Source organism: Anser brachyrhynchus, assembly GCF_964034855.1.
Source record: "Anser brachyrhynchus genome assembly, chromosome: Z".
Taxonomy (NCBI): Eukaryota; Metazoa; Chordata; class Aves; order Anseriformes; family Anatidae; genus Anser; species Anser brachyrhynchus.
In genome coordinates this window covers 11,064,717-11,085,659 of record NC_137697.1, presented here as the reverse complement: position 1 = coordinate 11,085,659, position 20,943 = coordinate 11,064,717, and the positions used below count along the sequence as shown (strand labels likewise).

The window sequence follows — 20,943 nt, the reverse complement described above, 5'->3', positions numbered from 1 at the left end:
TCTTGAACTTTGGCAGCTGGGTGCTGTGACCACAGCCCTGGGGAGCCTGTCCCAGTGCCCGACCACCCTCTGGGTGCAGAACCTTTCCCTAACCCCCAGCCTGACCCTCCCCTGTCCCAGCTCCATGCCGTTCCCTCGGGTCCTGTCGCTGTCCCCAGAGAGCAGAGCTCAGCGCCTGCCCCTCCGCTCCCCTCGTGAGGGAGCTGCAGGCCGCCATGAGGCCTCCCCTCAGCCTGCTCTGCTCTGGGCTGAACAAACCAAGGGACATCAGATGCTCCTCGTATGTCTTCTTCACCATCTTCATAGCCCTCCTGTGGAGGCTAATAGTTTTATGTCCTTCTTATATTGAAGTATCCAAACCTGCACACAGTACTGGAGGTGAGGCCACGCCAGCGCAGAGCAGAGCAAGGCGATCCCTTCCCTTGACCAGCTAGCCGTGCTGTGCCTGATGCACCCCAGGGTACGGTTGGCCCTTTTGGCTGCCAGGGCACACTGCTGGCTCGTGTTCAACTTGCTGTCAACCAAAGCTCCCAGATCCCTTTCCATGGGGCTGCTCTCTAGCATCTCGTCGCCCAGCCTGTCCCAGGTGATGAATATGGCACTTGATTTTGTAAAACTTCCCATTGTTGGTGATTGCCCAGCACTCTCATTTTTCAAGATCTCTCTGCAAGGCCTCTCTACCCCCGAGGGAGTGAATAGCTTCTCCCAATTTACTGTTGTCCTTAAACTCAGTCAGTATACCTTCAAGTCCTGCATCCAAGTCATTTATGAAAACACACAGAACTGGCCCTAAAATGGAGCCCTGTGGAACCCCACAGGTGACTGGCTGCCAGCTTGATGTAACCCCATTTACTACAACCCTTTAAGCTTGATCCATCAGCCACCTGTTCTCCCATCGCATTATGTACTTGTATAGTTATATGCTAGACATTTTGTCCAGAAGGATTCTGTGAGAAACAGTATTGAAAGCTTTGCTGAAATCCAGAAAGATTACATCAACTGGTTTCCCTGGGTCAACAGGGTGGGTAACTTTGTCATAAAATTAAATTAAGTTCATTAAAGAGGACTCCACCTCATGAGCCCATGTTGGCTGTGACCAACAACTGCATTGTCCTTCAGGTTTTCAATAACTCAATTGAAATAACTCCATAATATTGTCCATAAATTCACCAGGCACTGAAATGAGACTGACAGGCCTGTAATTACCAGAGTCTTCTTTCTCGCCCTTCTTGAAAACTGGAACAAGCTTCCAAATGACTGGGACCTCTCCAGATTCCCAAGACCATTGAATAATAATTGACAGAAATCACAATGACATCAGCCAGCTCTTTGAGTACCTCAGGATGAATCCCCTTGGGCCCCGTACACTTATATGCATCCAGCTGCAGCAGCAAATTCCACACAGGTTTGGGGTCAGCTGGGAGTTTATCATTACTGCCACTGCAGTCATAGTCCAACTCAGGTCTCCAGGAGTCCCAGAGCTCATCACTGGTGTTGAAGACAGGCAAGAATGGCATTAAATGTCTCTGCTTTGTCTACGCCCCTGTTTGCGAGGTGACCACCCTCACCAAGTAACAGACCAATGTTATCCCTGGTTCTCCTTTTGCTGTTCATGTATTAAAAAGCCAACAAACAAACAAACAACTTTTTATTATCCCCACAGTTCTGGCCAGCTTCAACTCTAATTGAGCTTTGTCTGCTCAAATTTTCTCCCTACAATGGCAAACAGTGTTGCTGCAGTCCTCCCACCTCGCCCGGCCTCACTTACAGTGCCCATACACTTCCTTTCTCCACCTAAGCTCTAGAAGAAGATTGCCACTCAGCCAAGCTGGCCTTCTTCCCCATCTGTTAGACCTCTGACATTTTGGAACTGTCTGTTCCCGTGGTCTTAAGCGGTGGTACGAAGCCGAGAAGGACAGTAGAGTGCTCCCAACATTGACTGCCATCATAAACTTGAAGAATTAATAAAAACAGGGGAAGTCTATAGAACCATAGAAGTTTATAGAACCTTCCACTTCTTCTTTAGCATACTTACTATTTTGAAAAACAGAATATACCTTTGATAATGTTAATTTTCATTCAGAAAGAGTGAACAGCTGTCATGATCTGCTGATCTCATCTCCTGTATAATAAGTCAGGAAAAAATATTTCAACTCAAGTAGTAAAGAACAGAAAGGTGAGTTATTTTGTTTCACAAAATTATTTATATCTGTGGAAACTGGTATAGATGGTGGTGTTTCAGTCTCTTGTTTCAGTAATTTGGAAGCCTGGGAAATGCACATTTTCCTTGATGGAGAAAAACGGATAAAAATCAAGCTAAGGCGTGCTTCTCGATGATGCCAAAAGGCAGTCAGTGCAGAAAAATTAAGTCCTTCTTGCTTTTGAGAATCAGCATGGTTACAGAATATAGATATCCATATAGACTAGCCTGTACCAGACAATATACGACCAAAAAGTCACTCCAAGAATGGGAAAAATTAAGGCCATTTTACATGACAAAAGCTTTAGATGCAGTAAAAATTACTGTATTTACCATCAAAATACTCCATGTTTACAGTGTCCCTATGAAATGTGTATCTTTTCACCCTGAATATTTTAGCCATTGATTAAACTTATTAAGTATAAATTTAGTCAGCATTTCTAAGAGTGAATTCTGTCACTTTTACATTGACTTGTATGTCCAGCATTGGTACAATATGTATCATTACAGTATAAGAGAGACAATAACAAATAACCAGTCCACAGGCTCTTTCTGTACAGCACAGGTATATTTTTTCATCCATTTCAAAGAAAAGGTGAAAGTAAATAAATAAGCTGCTTTGCAACAGTGTAATAAAAGCTTTTCTGTATCTGACAAGTGCATCATACCTTGAAATAATAGGCTGCTCTGTTCCACAGGAAAACGATGAATTGCCAGCATAAAACGTAAAGTTCAGACAGCTGGAAGCCTGACACTTGGATTTGTCTTCTGAGCAAGTGAATTGTACGCACAGCCAACCGACACTAGGCGTGTAAATACTTCAGCTACACTACAGATGGAGACAGGCAGGAACTCAAGCTGGCTTTCCTCAGTCCTTTTAAATTGATTGGAGATAGTTACCACCAAACGAGGTTGTTACACTACCTCCCTGCATACACCTACCTTGCATACACCTACCTTGAGCCATGTACTCCTCCTGTCTCTTGCTTATATGAGTGAGCTGCACGCAGAAGACTTTTTGGCCAAAAAAGATATTCCTGTAGGAAGATCACTGTAGCTCCTACCTCCTTTGCTCTTGGCCATGTAGTCCTACCTTTCTTCCTTGGTATTCATCAAGGATTTTGCTCAATGAGTTTATCTCATTAATTAATAGAAGATAACTTCTGGTATTTTGCTTCCATGAAACCCCCACTGGAGCTCGAGTAGGCCTACAGCCTTAAAAAAGCCATAAGCCTTCTGAAGCTTACCTCTTCAGGCAGGAGCTATAAGCAACCACGTTTACCCAGCTTGATAGTTCATTTGCATTGAGTTCTGTAGCTGAAGCTTTTACACAGAGCATGAACCATAAGAGAACAGCAATAGCCCTCCTTTGCTTATCTTCCAGCAAAATATTAAGACAGCTTAATTAACACATATATTTTTGTGTCTGAGTGTGAACAAAACGTCAATGGTCCCCTTGAGTATGAAGAGTGGAGAGCTCTCACCAGCTCACCTAAAGCAGACAGCTGTATCTGGTCAGCTAGGTAGCTTGTTAGACTCTTAGCTAAAATGGTAATTCAGACCCACCTGACACAAATACGTTTACTTTCCTTGAGCTGTTTCTGTCCACTGAGGATTGATTCAGCTGCCAAATCTACCATCCTTTTGGCTTTTAGATGAGACAGAATCTACAATAGACCTGTGCTGTTCGGATCAGCACCTGGAAGCCTGATTATATACCTCACATGTCACTGGACTCCTGGGTAGAAGGAACTGAATCATACACTGATTCCTTGGGGAGGAAAGGGTTTACCAGTGTCCAGTTGTACTCCAACAGCTCCCTCTCTACCCCTGGATAGAGAAGACTGACAGTAGTAAATTACTACATTACACACTGGGAAACATTCAAAATATGGCATTTTTCACAGAGACAGACTATCTGCTGTTTCTGACTTTTCAAATACTGGTAGGTTTTGGGTATAACTGTAAATAACTATCGAGGTGTGTCAGAATATCTGATTCGTAGATTGAATTGTAGGTGTAAATCTTGAGCTAATGCAGTTTATTTATTTGCAACCACAGGCTGTTCCAGCCAAAGGTAAACTGGTCTGCTAAATTAGTAACACGTCTGGGCCAGTTCTGGGTACAGCATGTCCAATCTCTATCTATAAATTTAGGCCTGTACTTCTATTTTTAACTATATACATATCAGCCAGTGAAAACACTGAATCCAGCAGGTATTGCTTCTCTTCTAAGGAAAGATGTGTTCTACTTTATTCAATCAGAAATACTTGATCCTGACAGAATCTCTCTTCTCCATAAGCACTCAATTATCTGAAATAAACACAGTGTGTCAGGACAGATCAAAGACAATACATTTATTAAACTTTGAGGAAAACAAACAAAACACTGACATAAGGAAAGTTAAATAGAAACTGAAAGACACATCTTCTGACCGGCTTATAATGGCTTGTGTGACCAGTAAAGTACCAAAATGACATTCTGAGTTTGATTGAGGTATTTAACTATTTTTGGCAATAGAAACAGAGTAAGAAACTTCTTCCAAACACACACATAGGCATTACTTGCATTAGTGTCTATCATCTATGAAATTTTATATGAAACTAAATAATGTAGCTGTTAGAAAAATATAGCAGCAAATTAGCAGAATATCTAATGCACATTTACCATAAAGTACATGCTAAATGTAAAAATCCCACTGAATAGTTGGGCCCAGTCCTGTAGCCCTTGGTCACAAAGAGAGCATCAGTGAGTTCAGTGGGAGACATCGTGAGCAAGACCTGCATTCACTGCACTTCACACGCTGTTCAGGTCAGACAACGGCAATGAACATCCCCATTTGCTTTCTCAGAAGAACCCCGTCATGACGGAACTATAGCCTAGCAAGGTAACTTCTGAAGCAATAACATTTCATTGCAAAGCCCTATCAAGCTCTTAGTATACTTAATAACAAAGAGAGCATTCCCACTGAGTTTTGGTTTTCTCGCCTTTCCTAAGAAAGTCTGCCTAACGCAGTCAAAGGAGATGCTGTTAGGCTGCAAAGAAGATAAACTCTTTTGAACAATACTGTATTCAATTTGCTTGTTCCATTGAAGCCTTTCAACCCAGTTTTAGCTTTAAAAATCAACTGTTGGCCAAATCCTGAAGTCCTTGTTTTATTTTCTTAACCAATACTTTATGTGGCACAAACAATAACTGTAGCGGTAGCTTTGGCTGTTGGAGGGCTTCAGAACTTGGTCAAATATGAAAAGATTACGCTGTTAAGTCACCAGAGCTTATTCATGTGTTTTCAAAATTTTTCAATTAAAGTGTAGTTCCACGCTATTTAATATTGTGGTCAACAAAATCTTGCTTATAAAAAAGTATATTATTATCATTAACCAGAACTTGACGAAGAACAGAATCTTTTGTCCAAATAATTTGTATAGTTTAAAGTTTTCTATAAAACTTTAAATTTTCTATATATTTCTATATTAGTCACCATAAGAAAGTAATAGGATCAGTTGCTGTTAAGTTCCTACAATATTTCAAAATTTCTCTAAGATTTCTCTGGAGGTATAAAATGGCTCTGTAAAAATCTATTTTTAATTTTTGCTGCAAACAAAAAATTTGTAAAACAGAAAACTCCTTTTTAAGATCGCAGTAATTACATTCCTTGGATGGGTCATCATAATTAAACTACAGTGTGTAGTGTAATATAAAACATCTATGCTTTTTTGACTAAAATATTAAAATACATTTTATTAATTTATATAGATGAAAATAAAATGTTTTATTCAAACTACTTTTGTTTTTTCACCTATGCTCAGTTCCCAATTATTGATATAAAGATCTCTGTCAACAGCATGATTTTTACTAAATTCTTAGATTTTAGACCACTTGATTTTTAGCTTTATCAAAAAGCATGATTTACTGTACATTAAACATAGTCATTTCAATGTTTAGTATCACAAAAATCAACACCCACGAGAACAAGACAGTCACGGCTAGTAAAACAGTCTCAAGACAAATTCATAGATAATATTTACAGAACAATAGGAATATTTTGATGAATATTTTATGTTTCAACATTTGAGATAAAATTATAAGAACCACGAGAAACGTTTAGACTTCATTTTGGTTTCAGCATACAAGCCCAAGCTGACTCTCTGCTGTGAAATACTGCACACACCTAGTCAAAGGAGAACTACGGCATGATTTTGTTCAGCTGGTCTGTGCTCACATAGCCACAAGACATGTTGAATTCTTTCTCTGGCACAGGCAGTGCAGTTGCATTGAGCACAAGGCCTTGTGGAGAGTGAACTATATGGATAGAAGTATAGTCTGGGACAGGCATCTCCAAACTTGGGGTTTCTGCCATTGAAGCCCCAAGACTGACACCACTAGTGGTAAGGCTCTCTGTGGTGAAGTAAGCGTCCTCATTACAGCTTTGCTCCTGCACGTGCGGCTCATCCTCTTCCTGGGAAGTCACAGCAATACATTTTTTCACATCTGCCTCGCAGAAATAGGCACTGTCCATGGTGAAGCTTTGTTCTGTGCAGCCTTCACACTGTGCTCTCCCCACCTTGGATCTCTGCCCTGGTGAAAGTACAACACTGCCTGCTGGAGTAATATCACTCACTTGCGCATAGAAGTCAGTGTTTGTCAAGGAATTCTGGTTACTGAGCTGGGTATGGACTGATGGACTAGCTGAGTCGGTGCTGTCTGCAAAAGCTGGCCACGACTCGCTACGTTCAGGCTGAGTACTGGTATGCGGCTGTTGGGCGTCTGTGTCAGCAAGAGTTGGAACGGACTCGTGATCATCTTTCCTGTCAAGGCACAAGAGATCTTCTTCTTTATCAGTTACCTTTTTGAACTGATCAATATCAGAGATGGCGTCACACGTGTCGCTTGCACTGAAGTCTGTCTCTGGAATATCTGGTTCACAACAACTGGCCCGTCCAGAATCATCATCCTTTGCTCCCAAGCAACTGTGTGATTTCAGACGATCATCACTCAGGAGCCTGTCGGTGTCTGAGACTCTGTTCTTTTCATCGGAGTCATCTATGTCCAACTCAATAAACTCGACCCACAAGTCATCATTGTATAGCTGTGTCTTGTAGCTGTCATGGCTGGCTAAGATGGAGTTCACTTCGTCTAGCTTTCCTTTCTATAAAACAAGAAAAAAAGGATGTTGCAAAGGAAAGAATAACAATGTTTGTGCTTTTATGATGTCAATTTAAGCAAAAGTAACTGCGGTTGATCTAATAACTGCAAGGTGGTTTTTTTTTGTTGTTCCTGTATTTTTGAAAACGAATTTGTGGCAGCTCCCCCATGTTGCCATAAAATGTAGCATTTTTTTCATACAGATTTGTTCTGCTTGAGACAACAATTGTTACCTGTTACTACTGCTGCGATTCCCATTGTAGATTTTAAAGCACAACATTACCTTCAGGAGATCTGGGTCAATCCCTTTAATCTTTGGAACTGGCACAGGGGGAAAAATCAGCATTTTTAACCTGGAAAAAATAAATGATTGTTTTTAATTTACAGCAGTCCTTTTTGAGGAAGCTAGAAAGAAAAGAGCTTTACATTGTGTTTAGACTTACTTACTTAAAAATTGAAATGATTGAAAATTCAATTTAAAGTAGTGCTAAGGAAAAGAATGATTGTTATTTTTCTCTCATTTCAAATAATAAAAAAAGCTTTCTGCAGCCTGCCCTGCTGAAATCATACACACTTATGCTGGACTCCATTCTGACACCATTCTGTTACTTTAACGCTCATAGGAGAGTAAATTCCTAAAGCATTGTCAATACTTTCCCTTTTTATGTAATTTCCCAAAGTTTTTTTTGAGGGATAAAGTAGTCTTGCATAAGCCCAATAAATTTAAAGAGGGGAACAGAAAAAGGGAGTTGGTGAAAAGAATGAATTACTTTAGAACTAATAAATAAAACAGAAACACAACAGCAAAAATGTAGGCCAGTATTTTATCTCTATGACTGTTCTGTTTTCTGAATTATTAATGCGAAAAGTAATATATAATAACAACAAAGTTTTGTCCTTGTAGACAAAGACTAAGCAACTTGCTTATGCATGCGCATACTGTGAAAACAGGTATTTTTCTAACCCTTCATAAAAAGAAATTCAAATTCTTTGGGAAAATAACACTGATAATAATCCAGCATCAGTGGGTGATGCCTATCCTCCTCCATTTTACCTCCCTGCTTCTTTTACAAACAGATAAACTCTACTCCCCAGAAGAGAAATTCAGTGTTGTCTTTATACTGGATTACTTGCCTATTTTAGAAGGTAAATGGTGAGAATGGTAGAAACAAATCGCATTATTAATTTTGCTGTAATGTAAAGCAATGTAATGTAAAATCCCTTGGTAAGGTCCAGGGATTACCAAAGGAGTCTTAAGAAGTGCTAGAGAGAAATTCAGGCACCTTCTGCTTAACTACAGAAGGCCCACATTCCCCAGCTGTTTTTGTTTTTTGGCAGACCCTCAAAAGTTCTGCCCAGTGAACCTCAATGAGAGCCAGAAATCCTGTGATTTTCCACTTAATCCCTGGAGGGGCTGTGCTAGCTGTGCACTGGCTGGGCTGTCAGTGTACTAGTTTAAGATTTGCATTTCCAGTTGAATCCACAAATCAGATATTCTGGCAGGACTGGGCATTGCATCTAACAAAACAGCTGACAGAGTTTACCGCTCTCTGCCTCGAGAAATAATCAAGGAGGGAAAACTACACTCAGCACCTTTCTCAGCCTCAGGTAGCTTAAGCCTGCATCTCTCAACTCTCAAAGAGCCTAAATAGCCTAAACCTGGGGCATCTGTCCTAGGGAGCCTAGTTCAGAACTTGTCGGATCAGAGCTGAAGAAATATGAATTGGGATCTTTTCAGATACAGGAAGAAACAACCTGGATATTTTGCACTGCTGGAAATCTGTGCAGCCTCTATCTCCTCTGCAGGAGGTGTTGCCACTCCCTGTACAACACGCATATGCACCAGATTGGAGGAAACGGAGGCCTATAGGTCCAGAAATACATTCCGGATAAAGGGTATTTAGTGGACAAAAGCCTTCTCCAGCAATCATGATTAGCACTGAAGAAAATGAGCTGTGATCAGAGACATGCTTCATCCCTCAGGGTTTTTTGTGACCAAGCCTCTTCTTCCTCATTGTGTTGAGTGGAAAGCTCCTGGTCCAACGTGTGAGATCTCCCTGCACCAATCTGACATATCTAGCTTTCGTCACGCATTGTACTGGGAGCCTTGCTCTTAACTCCAGGATCAGGATGCTATTGTAGGAAGTGGCTTACTGGAAGTTAAACACTGCTAAAGTGCAGTGCTGCTTGCCTAAATTATTTTTTTAGAGGTAGCTCCAACTGCACCATCTTGTTTCTATTTCAGTGACTTGTCTCTATACTGGTATATGCAAAACACCTCAGTGTCCACTTTTCATGTGTATATATAACACCACTAACAACATGCCTGTGTGCACTGGGGCTGGACCATGGTGTTGCTCCATAGTCTAGGACAGTATTGTAATGACATCTAAGGTGAATTAGTTCTGCCAAAACCCATCCCTGAACACATGTTTTAGGGGATGAGTTCACTCTGAGACCATTCTGTCATTCTTATAAATGTGCCATCGTGTCTTTTTTATAAATGACACAATCCTGAGTTTTGTTTTATTTTGTTCCTGTTATTTACAGGAGCGGCAGTCTATCCACAGATACCAAATACTGCTCTATGACTCAAGTTCTTTTCCTTGGCTCAATAAAGAACTAGTCAGATTACTGGAATAGTCTAAGAACAAAAACAAATATAAAGCCATATGTTTGAGTGAAACTTTTGAACAGGAAGTGTGTAAAGACAGCGTTTACAAAATTTGAATGGACAAAAAAAAACCTCCTTCAAAGCCTAAGTAAATTAACTAAGTAAATACTGTATTATAAAATATTCTGCAATCTAAAAGGAATGGAAGCTGTCAAAATAATCAGATTCCTCCTGCTCAAGGATCAGGATCAGTACGTACATATACCAACATCCATGTAACTTAAGTGGATGGACAGCAACAGTCAAAATAATTTCTACTCCCCCAAATTTGAAAAAGTTGAAGCACCCTTTTTTTAAACTACAAGTAAATAAAATCTGATGGACAAAGATCCCTACCTCGGTTGTTTAGACAACAGGATTAAGATCACTGTTACGGCCAGCCCACATGCTCCGAAGATAACAACTAGGAACCATGGAAACTCGATTTCTGAAAACACAGAAGAAAAACATATTAGCAGGAATCTGCACCTCTGTTGCATCTTTAACTTCCACCTTCTCTGCCACAAGAATTCCAAAGTCATAAAAACTTACAGAAGAATTTTTGGTTACATAAATGTTGAAGTTCTGTAGCAAGAAGAAATAAAAACACCCTTTGGTATCAATAGTTTCTGTACTGCATTCATGACACTACCAAGACTCCCTGCAAAAACAGAGTGAGCTTTTTGATATGAATAGGATCTTGGCACTGATAATACATGTAAAGAAACAAGACAAGCAGAAAATTCTGCCTGCTTGGGACACACTACCAGTAGTCTCGTTGCAGAGCATGCTATGGGTTCTGTTTGCCTAAACTGAGAGAACATCATTAACAGAATGTAACTCCACTAAATCATAGACAAAGTATTCTTCTCTCTTAGAAACTAAAATATGGTGGCATCAAAAGCCATAATATTACTCTTTCCAAAGGCAGAATATTACTCTTTCTAAAGGCAGAACATTAATTGTGTCATGGGCTGTAACAACCAGTTGCAAAAAAATAAAAAAAAAAAGGTCATTAATTGAAGTGATTTGGCAGGAACAAAAAAAAAGGTTGATAAATGAAATGCTTTATCTTTTAAATACTGTCAATTCCATCATACTTACACCAACACTGTAGAACACAAAGTATAGAAAACTTTATTCTGCTTTAGCCTTAGTTTCTTTTAATTTGTTCCCAAATTTAAGTTTTCCATACCAACTTCACTCATTTTTTGGGCCAAGAAATACTGGACAGGGAGTTTTAGAATTCTATACATGAACATAAATATATGGCCTTTTGGGAAAAAAATATTTTTAGGCACCAGTTTTAGGCATCGGCTCCCATCTTAAAGTTTTGACTGCACTTTTTTGAATCTGAGTATTTAAAGTTCTATCTAGAGATGTCTGTGTTAGACAGGTCCCTATTTTAATGGAGAACCAGTAACTTCTTCTAATGTCAGTAAGACCAGAGTCTACCTTCTACAAAAACTTAGAATACTATATTACAATTTAAATACATAACTTTTAACACGGAAAATTTCAAGTCTGTGTTCCTAAAGGTGAAATACAAAACAAGGAAGAATACATTTTGCCAGACCCGTCTTATGCTTTCTCAATTTTGCCCTGTGTACTTCCAATTTGTGTCCTGATTCAGCAGTGCTGTACATGGAAGAGAACTGATCCAGTAAATAAGATCACTGCTGCTATGTGAGACGTACAGATAAGAATCAACTTGCAGAATTTGGATTGTAGTGACTGAGGAAAACTGTGCTAGTATGATGGCCTTAGATTTTCACAGTATTTTAATTTTGTTCATATGAAAACCTTGATAATGCAGATTGATTTGGGGTAACGAAACAACGTGGATGGAATATTAGCTGTAATAATATAAATGAGGAATGAAAATTAGTAATGCAATGAGTTAAAAAGGGGACTATGTCAAGACTTAGAAAGATAAGAGTTATGAGTGGTTTGATTTAACTCCTAAACTAATATTCTGGAAAAAGAGGCAAAGCAGTTTGTTAAAACAATTTGCTGATGACTTCATATTTTGAAGAGTTAATTTAGTAGCTCAGACCTGAGAATGCTCTAGGAAAAGGCACTGTCTCATTCCCTTCATAGAAAAAATGTGGTGCCCAATGGTTGCTTGTTCTTCCGTTTTTAACAGCAATTTAAAAACAACTACAACCACAAAAGAAAGAACAACGCTGTCCTTGATTGTACTGGGCAGATCAGGAAAGCACATCATTCTGATAATAAAGTCAGCAAATATTATAACACCTTATTAGTGAAAATTCTCCTCTTTGTTGCTGGAGTGCTCAGCTTACACAATGAAGGATGAGATTTAACTGTCTTTATTTTAGGCTCTATAGCATTTGCAAAAGCTGTTATTATTTCTTAAAACTATCTGCACTTTTGTTCTCTGATGAGCTGGGAAACAGTCTTGCTGAATGTATTTCTGAACCTGTGTATGGAACTTGCACATTCTCAATCTCACCAAATGATTTTCATGTGGTAGGCTGAATTATCAATCCATTTAAGTATACCACATCAAAAGGAAGGAGAAAAAAAACGGCATAAAGACAGCAGTGGTTATAAAAACACTTCATTGCACCTCACTTATTTACCTTCAGCGCAATGAACAAATTCAACGCCTGCTTGAGAAAAAGATACATAGAGGATTTCACTGAACTCCCCAAATTTTTCGGAGGTACGTTGTCTTGATCGGACTCGTATCTCATAATCTCGTCCCATCTTCAGAGAGTACAGTGGAACCATTGTTGAGAGCCTGGGTTCTAACTGTAAAGACAGAATGACTGTGATTTATTTGTTTGAGTTGTACCTGCAATTTAACACTACTTCTTGATTTCAGAAATAAACATTTAAAGGCATTTTGCTACCTGGAACTTCAAGAATACATTGAGAAGAGTTCAGAGAAAATTCACATCATTTACTTCAGACTTACTAGCTATTGCGTTTTGTTGTGATTCAGACGACCAAACAAAAGAGATTCCAAGGTCTCTAAATAAACAGTGAAAAAAGGCAGCTGCCCCCAGTTATATGCTCTAAGTGGGTAGTGTGAATATCTCCCACTGATGGTACCAAGCTGAAAATCCTTCCTACTGTTGACACAACATTATTGACTTCATAGTGCCAAAAACCTTGCTAAAGTCACATGGATATCTTAAAACAACTGCAGTTTCCACTACGGAATTAATTGTAAGAAGAAAAATTATTTAAAGGTCTTCTAACCAAATTTATTACATCTTACAAACATAATTATTTTGGGAAGGCTGCATAGCTCCCCAAATCTTCAACTATATATAAAATGGGATAATGTAGGGAGACTTTGGTAGAACTGGTATCACATTGCAGGTCTTGAGACTTCTATATTATGTATTAGTTACAACATTCTTACTTACTGCTGCATATCAAACTATGTTGGAAGTCACACCGTAAGTCTTAGTATGTGAAATCTCTCTTCTACTGCTTCTCTCAGAACACGCATTTGAGCTCCAACAGCCCAACAAAAGTAAAGAAAAACAAGGAAAATGTGCGCAAAATATAAATCCATGTGGCAGTTGTTATACTCTACTTTTACTTCAGAAGGATGATACTGGCAAAACTCATTGTGGGCTAAGAATTAAAACATCTGAAAAACAATACCTATTGGGGATTTCAAAGAAGAATGAACAACCCAATCCAATAACCGCTGTGGCTGCATAATCTAAATTTGAAACAATTTCTATTGTTAGCCATGATCTGTGGAGTACCCGTGATCCTTTATGCCTCTAGACCTGAGTGTTCTGACAAGTAAGTGGTGAGATTCTGGACAAGGCAGTGATCAGACAGACTGCTTTTCTCTGTTAGTGGATGAGCACAAGATCCTGCAGAACCATTGCTCTATGCATCACAGAGGTTTTTAATATGGTAAATCAATCCAGTTCGAAAGTGTTGGGAAGGGAATATGATCTATGCTAATCTAGTTTACTAATTTTGTGCGATGAAGCCATAAAACATAGCACACTGCAGATTTACAGCACGTAACAACGCATTGTGTTTTTTTTTTCTGGAGCAACTAATGGAGATACTTAGGAGAGGGGTGCTGGCCACACAAAATTTTTGCACCTCAGATAACAGCAGCACTTGGAAAAGGCAGTATGCAGGCCAAAATGGAGCACTGAAGGATGTGAAGTAGAATTGCTGCAGCTGTGTAACTGCAGTGACCTGAAATTGCAAGGGTTGCTACAGAGCAGGTAACTGGTTAATGGGCAGGATGCCTCCAGTCCATCAGTGGACTAACAAAACTTCACATAAGATGTATAGAACAGAGAAGTTAGAGCATGAACTGGATTGATGAATAGCATTTCTCATATGGACAAAATTAATTAAAAACCATATGGGAGAGATGCGATAATATAATTAAGGAAAATGCACGCAGCATACAACAAACATTAAAAGTATCTGAAGGGGAGCTTCGGATGCAGACTACTGGGTTGCTGTGTCTGCGGCATGCCGTTCGGTCAGCGCAGGGCTACGATCTGATTGCCATATTCTGCTGAGTGAAAACCCACGGCCATGCTGGGCTGTGACAGTGCTGCCCGTCTGCAAGGTGGCGTTAAAACAGGCCAAGGAGCAGCCCTGTCCCCGGTGGGACGGAGCCCCGGTGGCTGGGAGGCACCGGCGGCAGAGGCTGGCCCAGGCCCGACAGGCCCCGTGGCCGTGGCTGCCGCTGACCCTGCGGTGAGGCCTGGGAGATGCACGGCCGGGGGGAGGTTTGGAGGTACCCTTAGGGCAGGCACAGTGCCAAGTGGGACACCCACACCACACACAGGTAGTAGGTTGCACACCTAAGGCAGTGTAGGGGGATGAGTTTAGCACCCTGCAGACTAGTAAGCCCAGTGTCTCAGGAGGGTTAACCAGCTCAGACACAGTGCTGTGGGGATGCAGCGGTGGAGGTAGCATGCCATGCTTCCCTGCCCTAAGCACACTTCACTGCATTAAGAAATTGACCTTTCCCATCCAAAATCCAACAACTTAGCAGAGCCAGCAGAGCCCTCGCTGGTCTAGCCCTCTTCAGTTTTAGTCTAGTGACTGTAATGGACAACACTTCATCATAAAAGAGTAGAATTTTAAGATGATACCCAGCAAGGGGCTAGTACCAACAACGAATGTTTTTCAAATTGTGAACCAGATGAAATTTGGCTTTGTCTCAAAACCAGACATTCTATAAGGGTGGGGATTGTATTGTATTTAGCAAGGTTCTCAAAATAATTTTGATCCTCTTATCACTGCAACTTACTGTTGTAATAGTTTACCAATTAATGTCTTAGTCCTCTTTCAATACATACATTATTTTCAGTTAGCAAATTGATTGAAAAAATGTACGATGTATGAAATATTAAACAGGTTCATCCCCAAACCTCTAAAAAAATTAGATGGAAATCTCAGCAAGGGGGTGACTTAGAATTTAAGCACTATGAATTCATTTCTATATCGTTTTTTGGATCAGTTATATGTACAAACCATTATTATATATTTATGCAGTCTGAGATTATCCTTTGTGCATAAAACTAGCAATTTAGTACCAGTGTAACACATATCCCTCTCTTTACTGCTTCAACACTTATTTTAGAAGGTGTTTGTGAATGCAGAGTGAAACTGCTGCTACACTACTGTTACTAAGAGTTTTGCCATTGTCTATGTCCATACCAAGTTTTTGTTCAGAAATTTCTCTTTTGTGTTCTAATTGATAGGTTCTCAATGTCATGTTTGTGCTTTTAAAATGAAAGGTACAATAACATACAATATGTACAGCTCCAGTACAACATAATCTATAGTACTGTTTTTCTTGAGGCAAGTACAGTATTCAGCAGTATCTGTTTTCTGCAAGAAGAAATACTGAACTTCAAGGTTTGCTCTCATGAGGAGAACCATTCTCAAGGCATACTGTAATTATTGATGATACTGGAGCAAGAACAATGCTTTAGTAGGGGATTTATGATTGATATCTAAAGGCTTATAAAAAAATCAAAATGTGCATTTTTAAAGAAGTACCTGTAGTTCCACCTGCTTTTGTAAATCTCATAAAAACTCTGCAGATTATCAAATTGTTAAGGAGTACTTATTTACTCCCTAAAGTTAAGTCAATTCACTTAAAATATAGAGGCAATACAGTAGATATAGAATCATGAAATCTCAGAATGTTTTGGGTTGGAAGGGGCCTTAAAGATCATCTAATTTCAACCCCATATATATAGCTTAAACAAGTATAGAGAGAAATTCAGACAAGTATTAGGAAAAAGTTATAGACAATATAAGTCCTGTTTGGCTTCAGACTTACTAACAAGGATGAGGATAAACAGAAAAAAATAACGTTGAAAAGATCAGAGGTGAGAAGGGCTCCAAGGTCTTTCATAGATGAAGGCCAACAAACCAACTTGACTATGTTTCAGCTGGTAAACTTGCTTTTTGTAGATTAAAAGTACTATCTGCTTCCTTTCTGTCATTTAACTCAGTTCATATTAATAAGAAAATAAAGAATGGCTTCTGCTCTGAAAAGATGTTCTTACTGCATTGAGCATGTATTCAGAGAGAAGTCTCCATATGCAAATATTCTGCAACATATTGGCAGTCAGCCTATACATTTAGGTAAGCTGGGCACAACTTTTTCCCCATAACAGGAAAACTGACTATATGATAAATCAGTGATTTTCAAATGAAAACTTAAAAAAATTTGAGGCATATACACTTCATAGTATACATTTTCATGGACTACCCCTACAGTCACAAACTTCACTTTGCTGTCTTGCATGAAATCTGTATGTCTTACCTGTGTTGCATTGATTTTGTTTATTGTATCAAATTTTAAATTATAATTCAATCTTTGACTTATTTTTTAATCCACTGAAACAATATTTATAAATACTAGAACTTTATAAGTACCCTGAAGAATCTGACCAACACGGTGACATTTTCCAAGGAAAAAATTCCTGTTCTAACTACTAAAAATGCCATGCATTTTTTCAAATAGATGAGGTTTAAGAAAACAATAGAGAAATATTTTATTCTTGAAAAACTTGTGTATATTTGACTACTGCTATACTTTCTAATCTAACTCAGGGATTTCAGGGTCTCTCTATCATCCTGCGTGCCAGCTATCTTTACATATAATGTTACAATGTTTGCGAGAAAACTTTAAAAGAATATGGGTATATTGTTTAAGACACAAGATATTGTCTAATTAGCATTTACAATCCTGTTGCTTTTCAAAATAGCATAAAAGAGGATAGAACAAGCCTGCACTGTACTATGACTATCATATAATAAATATTTGCTCCATACCTCCTTCCATTTTGTCTCATTAACTTCTTTGTACTGCAATTCATACTCCAGAGTAATCCATCCCTTCTGAACATCTGCTGTTGGTGGTGGATCCCATCTTACTTGGATATCCCCATGGATCCCAGTTTGACTAGTATTTAGCAGAGTCCAGTTAAGGTGGACAGGGGGATCAGGTAGTACTGTTTAAACAGAGTATTTGGAATGAAACAGCCAGTTTTCAATGCAAAATGACCATTCTTACTACACACTCTTAAATGATTTCAGGACTAAAAAAGCATATTAATCACATATTTGCTGATTAAAATCAAAACCTATGAGTCAATGACAAAGTCACTGGAAGCCTGATAACAAGAAGGCACCCTGCTACCGTGTTCTGCATAAATTTTACCTGAAAAGCTAATAAAAAAGACTAAGAATGAATTACCTATTAAAATTTATTTTCCAGTACCAGCTTATAGAACACTGAGGCATAAGTAACTCTCCATCAAAATTTATATTTAGAGTTCTCTCACTTAATAAAAACTATAATTGAAGTAACACAGAACTATAAATATTCAGTAACGACTTCAGAAATAATGCAGAAATACACTGAAAAACAATTGTACCTGAAAAGTGATTCGGCTTTTACTGCACTAAAGAAAAGGGTACAGTGAGTACTCTAGTCACTTGCAGGAATAAAGTGTTAACTGCATGTCCATACATCACTGATCTGGACAAGCAATAATGTCTGGAAAGTCCAGACAGTCACAGTTCATATTGCAATAAATATAAAGTGTCACTTGGAAATGCTAAATGTCCTGATTCTGCACATGTGTTGACTGAGGAACAAAAACCTACTTGGTTCCAGAATTTTGCAGAAACAAGATATTAACACCATCCTTACTCAGGCTGACCAAGGCTACATAGCATCCATTTGAGAGGGCTCAGAGTGACAGCCAAAGCAAAAACATCTCCACATGTCTGAGAGAACACTGGTCTTCATAAAGAAAAAAACACAAATTTGCTTTTAACCTTTTAGCTTGCTTTCAACAGTGGCACTATTTTCTGGGTGTAGATCACATTACATATTTTCAAATCTAAATCCCCTCCTATGTATTGTATTTTTTTTAGAAAGTAATTTTTCTGAGGGGGAAATTTAAATACAGAATGAGTTATATGAAAGCCTATAGAATCACACCTGTTGCAGTATAAAAATATAGAGGTAAAATGCACAATAGAAGCATACCTATTTCATCAACACTGAAACATTTTTCATCAAATACTTCATCTTTATTGGCAAGCTTAACACAATATGGTATCCATATAGAGGTGTAGGATGTGTTAAAATAACAGCTATTTTCTCCTGCAGTGATATAATCAGGACATTCTTTCCAGTCTTCATCATTCCTAGAATGACAACAAAAATATGAGATACGTGAGAGAGAGATTTATGGATTTTACAAACTAGAAATTATAGATGCTACAAGACACAATGTTGATAAGTCACATCTTCTATGGAAATGAGAAGTACATGCCAATATTTACTATGATTTACAATACTGTGATAATACTGTGATTTGACGACAAATAACCACCCAAGCAAGCTACATAAATGTATTTAGGTTCTCAGAGTTACTGTCAGTGACATTTGTATGCTTTGGATGGCATTTCTGTAAGACCAGTCAGAGGCCACATACTGTTATGTTAATGACTGCCAGCAAACACGAACTTTAGTCAATTTAATATGTATTTAAACAACTTTTCTTCAGGCAAAATTAAATTGCAGTAAGATGCCCACCTAAATGATGAGATCTGAAACACTGAAAGCCAGTCCTTAAGGCAGATCAGTGCTGCACCACCTGCAAGGCTGAGGAGAGGGAACCTCTGCAGGGGAACCGAAAGGGAATGTAGGCACTGGGGCACTGACTACTCCAATGGGAAAGTGCCCAAGGGCAAATGCTGGAGGAGACCTGGCACAAAACAATCCAGAACTGCGGGATGTGAAAGAAAGGAAGAGAAATACAGTGCTGGGAGCGAGGAAGGGCTAAATTTCTTGGGATACAGAACTTCTAAAACACAGGGTTGGAAGTACTAGCAATGAAACCACTGATGGTTTTCCGTTCTGACTTTGTTCAAAAATTTACAAATGTTCTCTGTAAATAAAAGAATTGCAGCAGGAAACATAATATTCATATATATCATTTCATCTCTTAAACAAAGAGAAATCAGCAGAGTTATATAGAATGGGATGAATTCTCAGACTGTGAAACACAGATCCCTGTGTAGGGTCACACAACCAAACTGGAACAAACGAGCAGGTCCAAACCCCCAAAATTATTTATTTAAAGCAAAATGGGAACAACCATATTATTAGAAATATTCTACAGGAAAAGCATCAGATACTCGGTATTTCTGAAGTATTCAGATATTCATTATTTCTGAAGTCATTTTAGGAAAACAAATCTCATAGTGAACAGATCTTCTGTTCTGAGTAGGGATCTTTTCAGAAATTATAGTCTTGGTTTGCTAAAAACATCATGTAAATGCCTTTTCTTACTAAGAGCTGTTCAAACTATACAGAAGAGGGATTAGGCTAAAACAATTATTCCAAGTGCATCCTTCAATGCTGGAGTGGGTGCTTAAGAAGTAAAAAAGGCAGATGCTACATAAATGGAATGAGGAGCATTTCTGCCAATAGGCAAGGGTCTTGTATTCAGCTGATGAGACCAGACAGGTTTCTAAAGGAAATGCTCCTGGCAAAGTCAGGACTTGATAAAGGTCTACGAGGTCAGATAATATGGCTTAACTTAAGCAGGAGATTGTGTTAGCTGATGTAGTTCAGTCCTGAGCCTTAAATATTGCTTGCATATTGAAACAGAAATAATTTTAATGTGGCTGTTCAGTTCACATCTGTTATTGCAGTATACTAATTTTTTCTAGGCCAAGATGAAATATATGATCTGTTCAATGTATGTGGTACTTCTTTGTTGTACGTCTAATTTTTGAAGTTTGTGCTTTCGGTGCATGCCACTAACAACTGTCAGCTCAACATTTACATTTAAATAGTCGTTTTAACTTGGATCCCTGTATTTCTGAGCACTCTGGGAAAAGTGGTTAGAAAACAAGCCTAGCCATTAAGCTTGTTTCCTAAGCAAATGTATCATCACCTGTAGGAAGTGTCTGTAGATCAAAAGGTTGAAAACCAGTACATTAGATGTAACAGGAACGCACACTCTCCTCCTATTCCTGTGAACAAAAGGCTTTTGTTTCCTAAATAGCCATTACTGGGTAACATGGTAACGTGCCTGTTCTCTTTTCAGCTAATCATTCTAACAACCTGAAAATTACAAAAGCTTAAGTGAAATATGAATCTGAATCCAATAGGTCTCAGTGAAACATAATCCCCAGACTCTGAGCAGGCTTTTTACCTGGACCTGCACATTCAGCCTTCAATCTAGCAATTGATCAATTAAGGTTTTATGTAACTTTAATAACAATTCAAAGGGGCTTGTATTCAAACTGTTCTTCTGTACACACACATAATGAATCTCACAGCTGCTATTAAATTGATAAGAAATAAACCGAAGTTCCCCATTAAAAACTCCTTTCCAAAGCCCTACAGTGTTCAACTTCAGATTCTGAA

The 20,943-nt window shown here is 38.7% G+C and overlaps 1 protein-coding gene across 14 annotated transcripts in view; it reads right to left on the bottom strand.

Annotated features, from left to right (window-relative positions):
• Window positions 1-4,542: 4,542 nt before the first annotated feature.
• The window catches only part of GHR (growth hormone receptor), a 138,813-nt gene continuing 122,412 nt past the window's right edge, over window positions 4,543-20,943 (bottom strand). For 8 of the 14 annotated variants that reach the window (XM_080575031.1, XM_080575030.1, XM_080575034.1 and 5 more), the window contains 6 exons: window positions 18,547-18,812; window positions 17,322-17,500; window positions 12,605-12,776; window positions 10,356-10,446; window positions 7,629-7,698; window positions 4,543-7,349 (listed from right to left, as the gene is read on the bottom strand). In XM_080575031.1, the coding sequence (XP_080431157.1) occupies window positions 6,387-7,349; window positions 7,629-7,698; window positions 10,356-10,446; window positions 12,605-12,755 (1,275 nt within the window). In that variant the 5' untranslated portion in view covers window positions 12,756-12,776; window positions 17,322-17,500; window positions 18,547-18,812 and the 3' untranslated portion in view covers window positions 4,543-6,386. The remainder of the gene's footprint in view (window positions 7,350-7,628; window positions 7,699-10,355; window positions 10,447-12,604; window positions 12,777-17,321; window positions 17,501-18,546; window positions 18,813-20,943) is intronic. The other 6 variants (XM_080575033.1, XM_080575026.1, XM_080575027.1 and 3 more) reach the window with 2 other exon arrangements.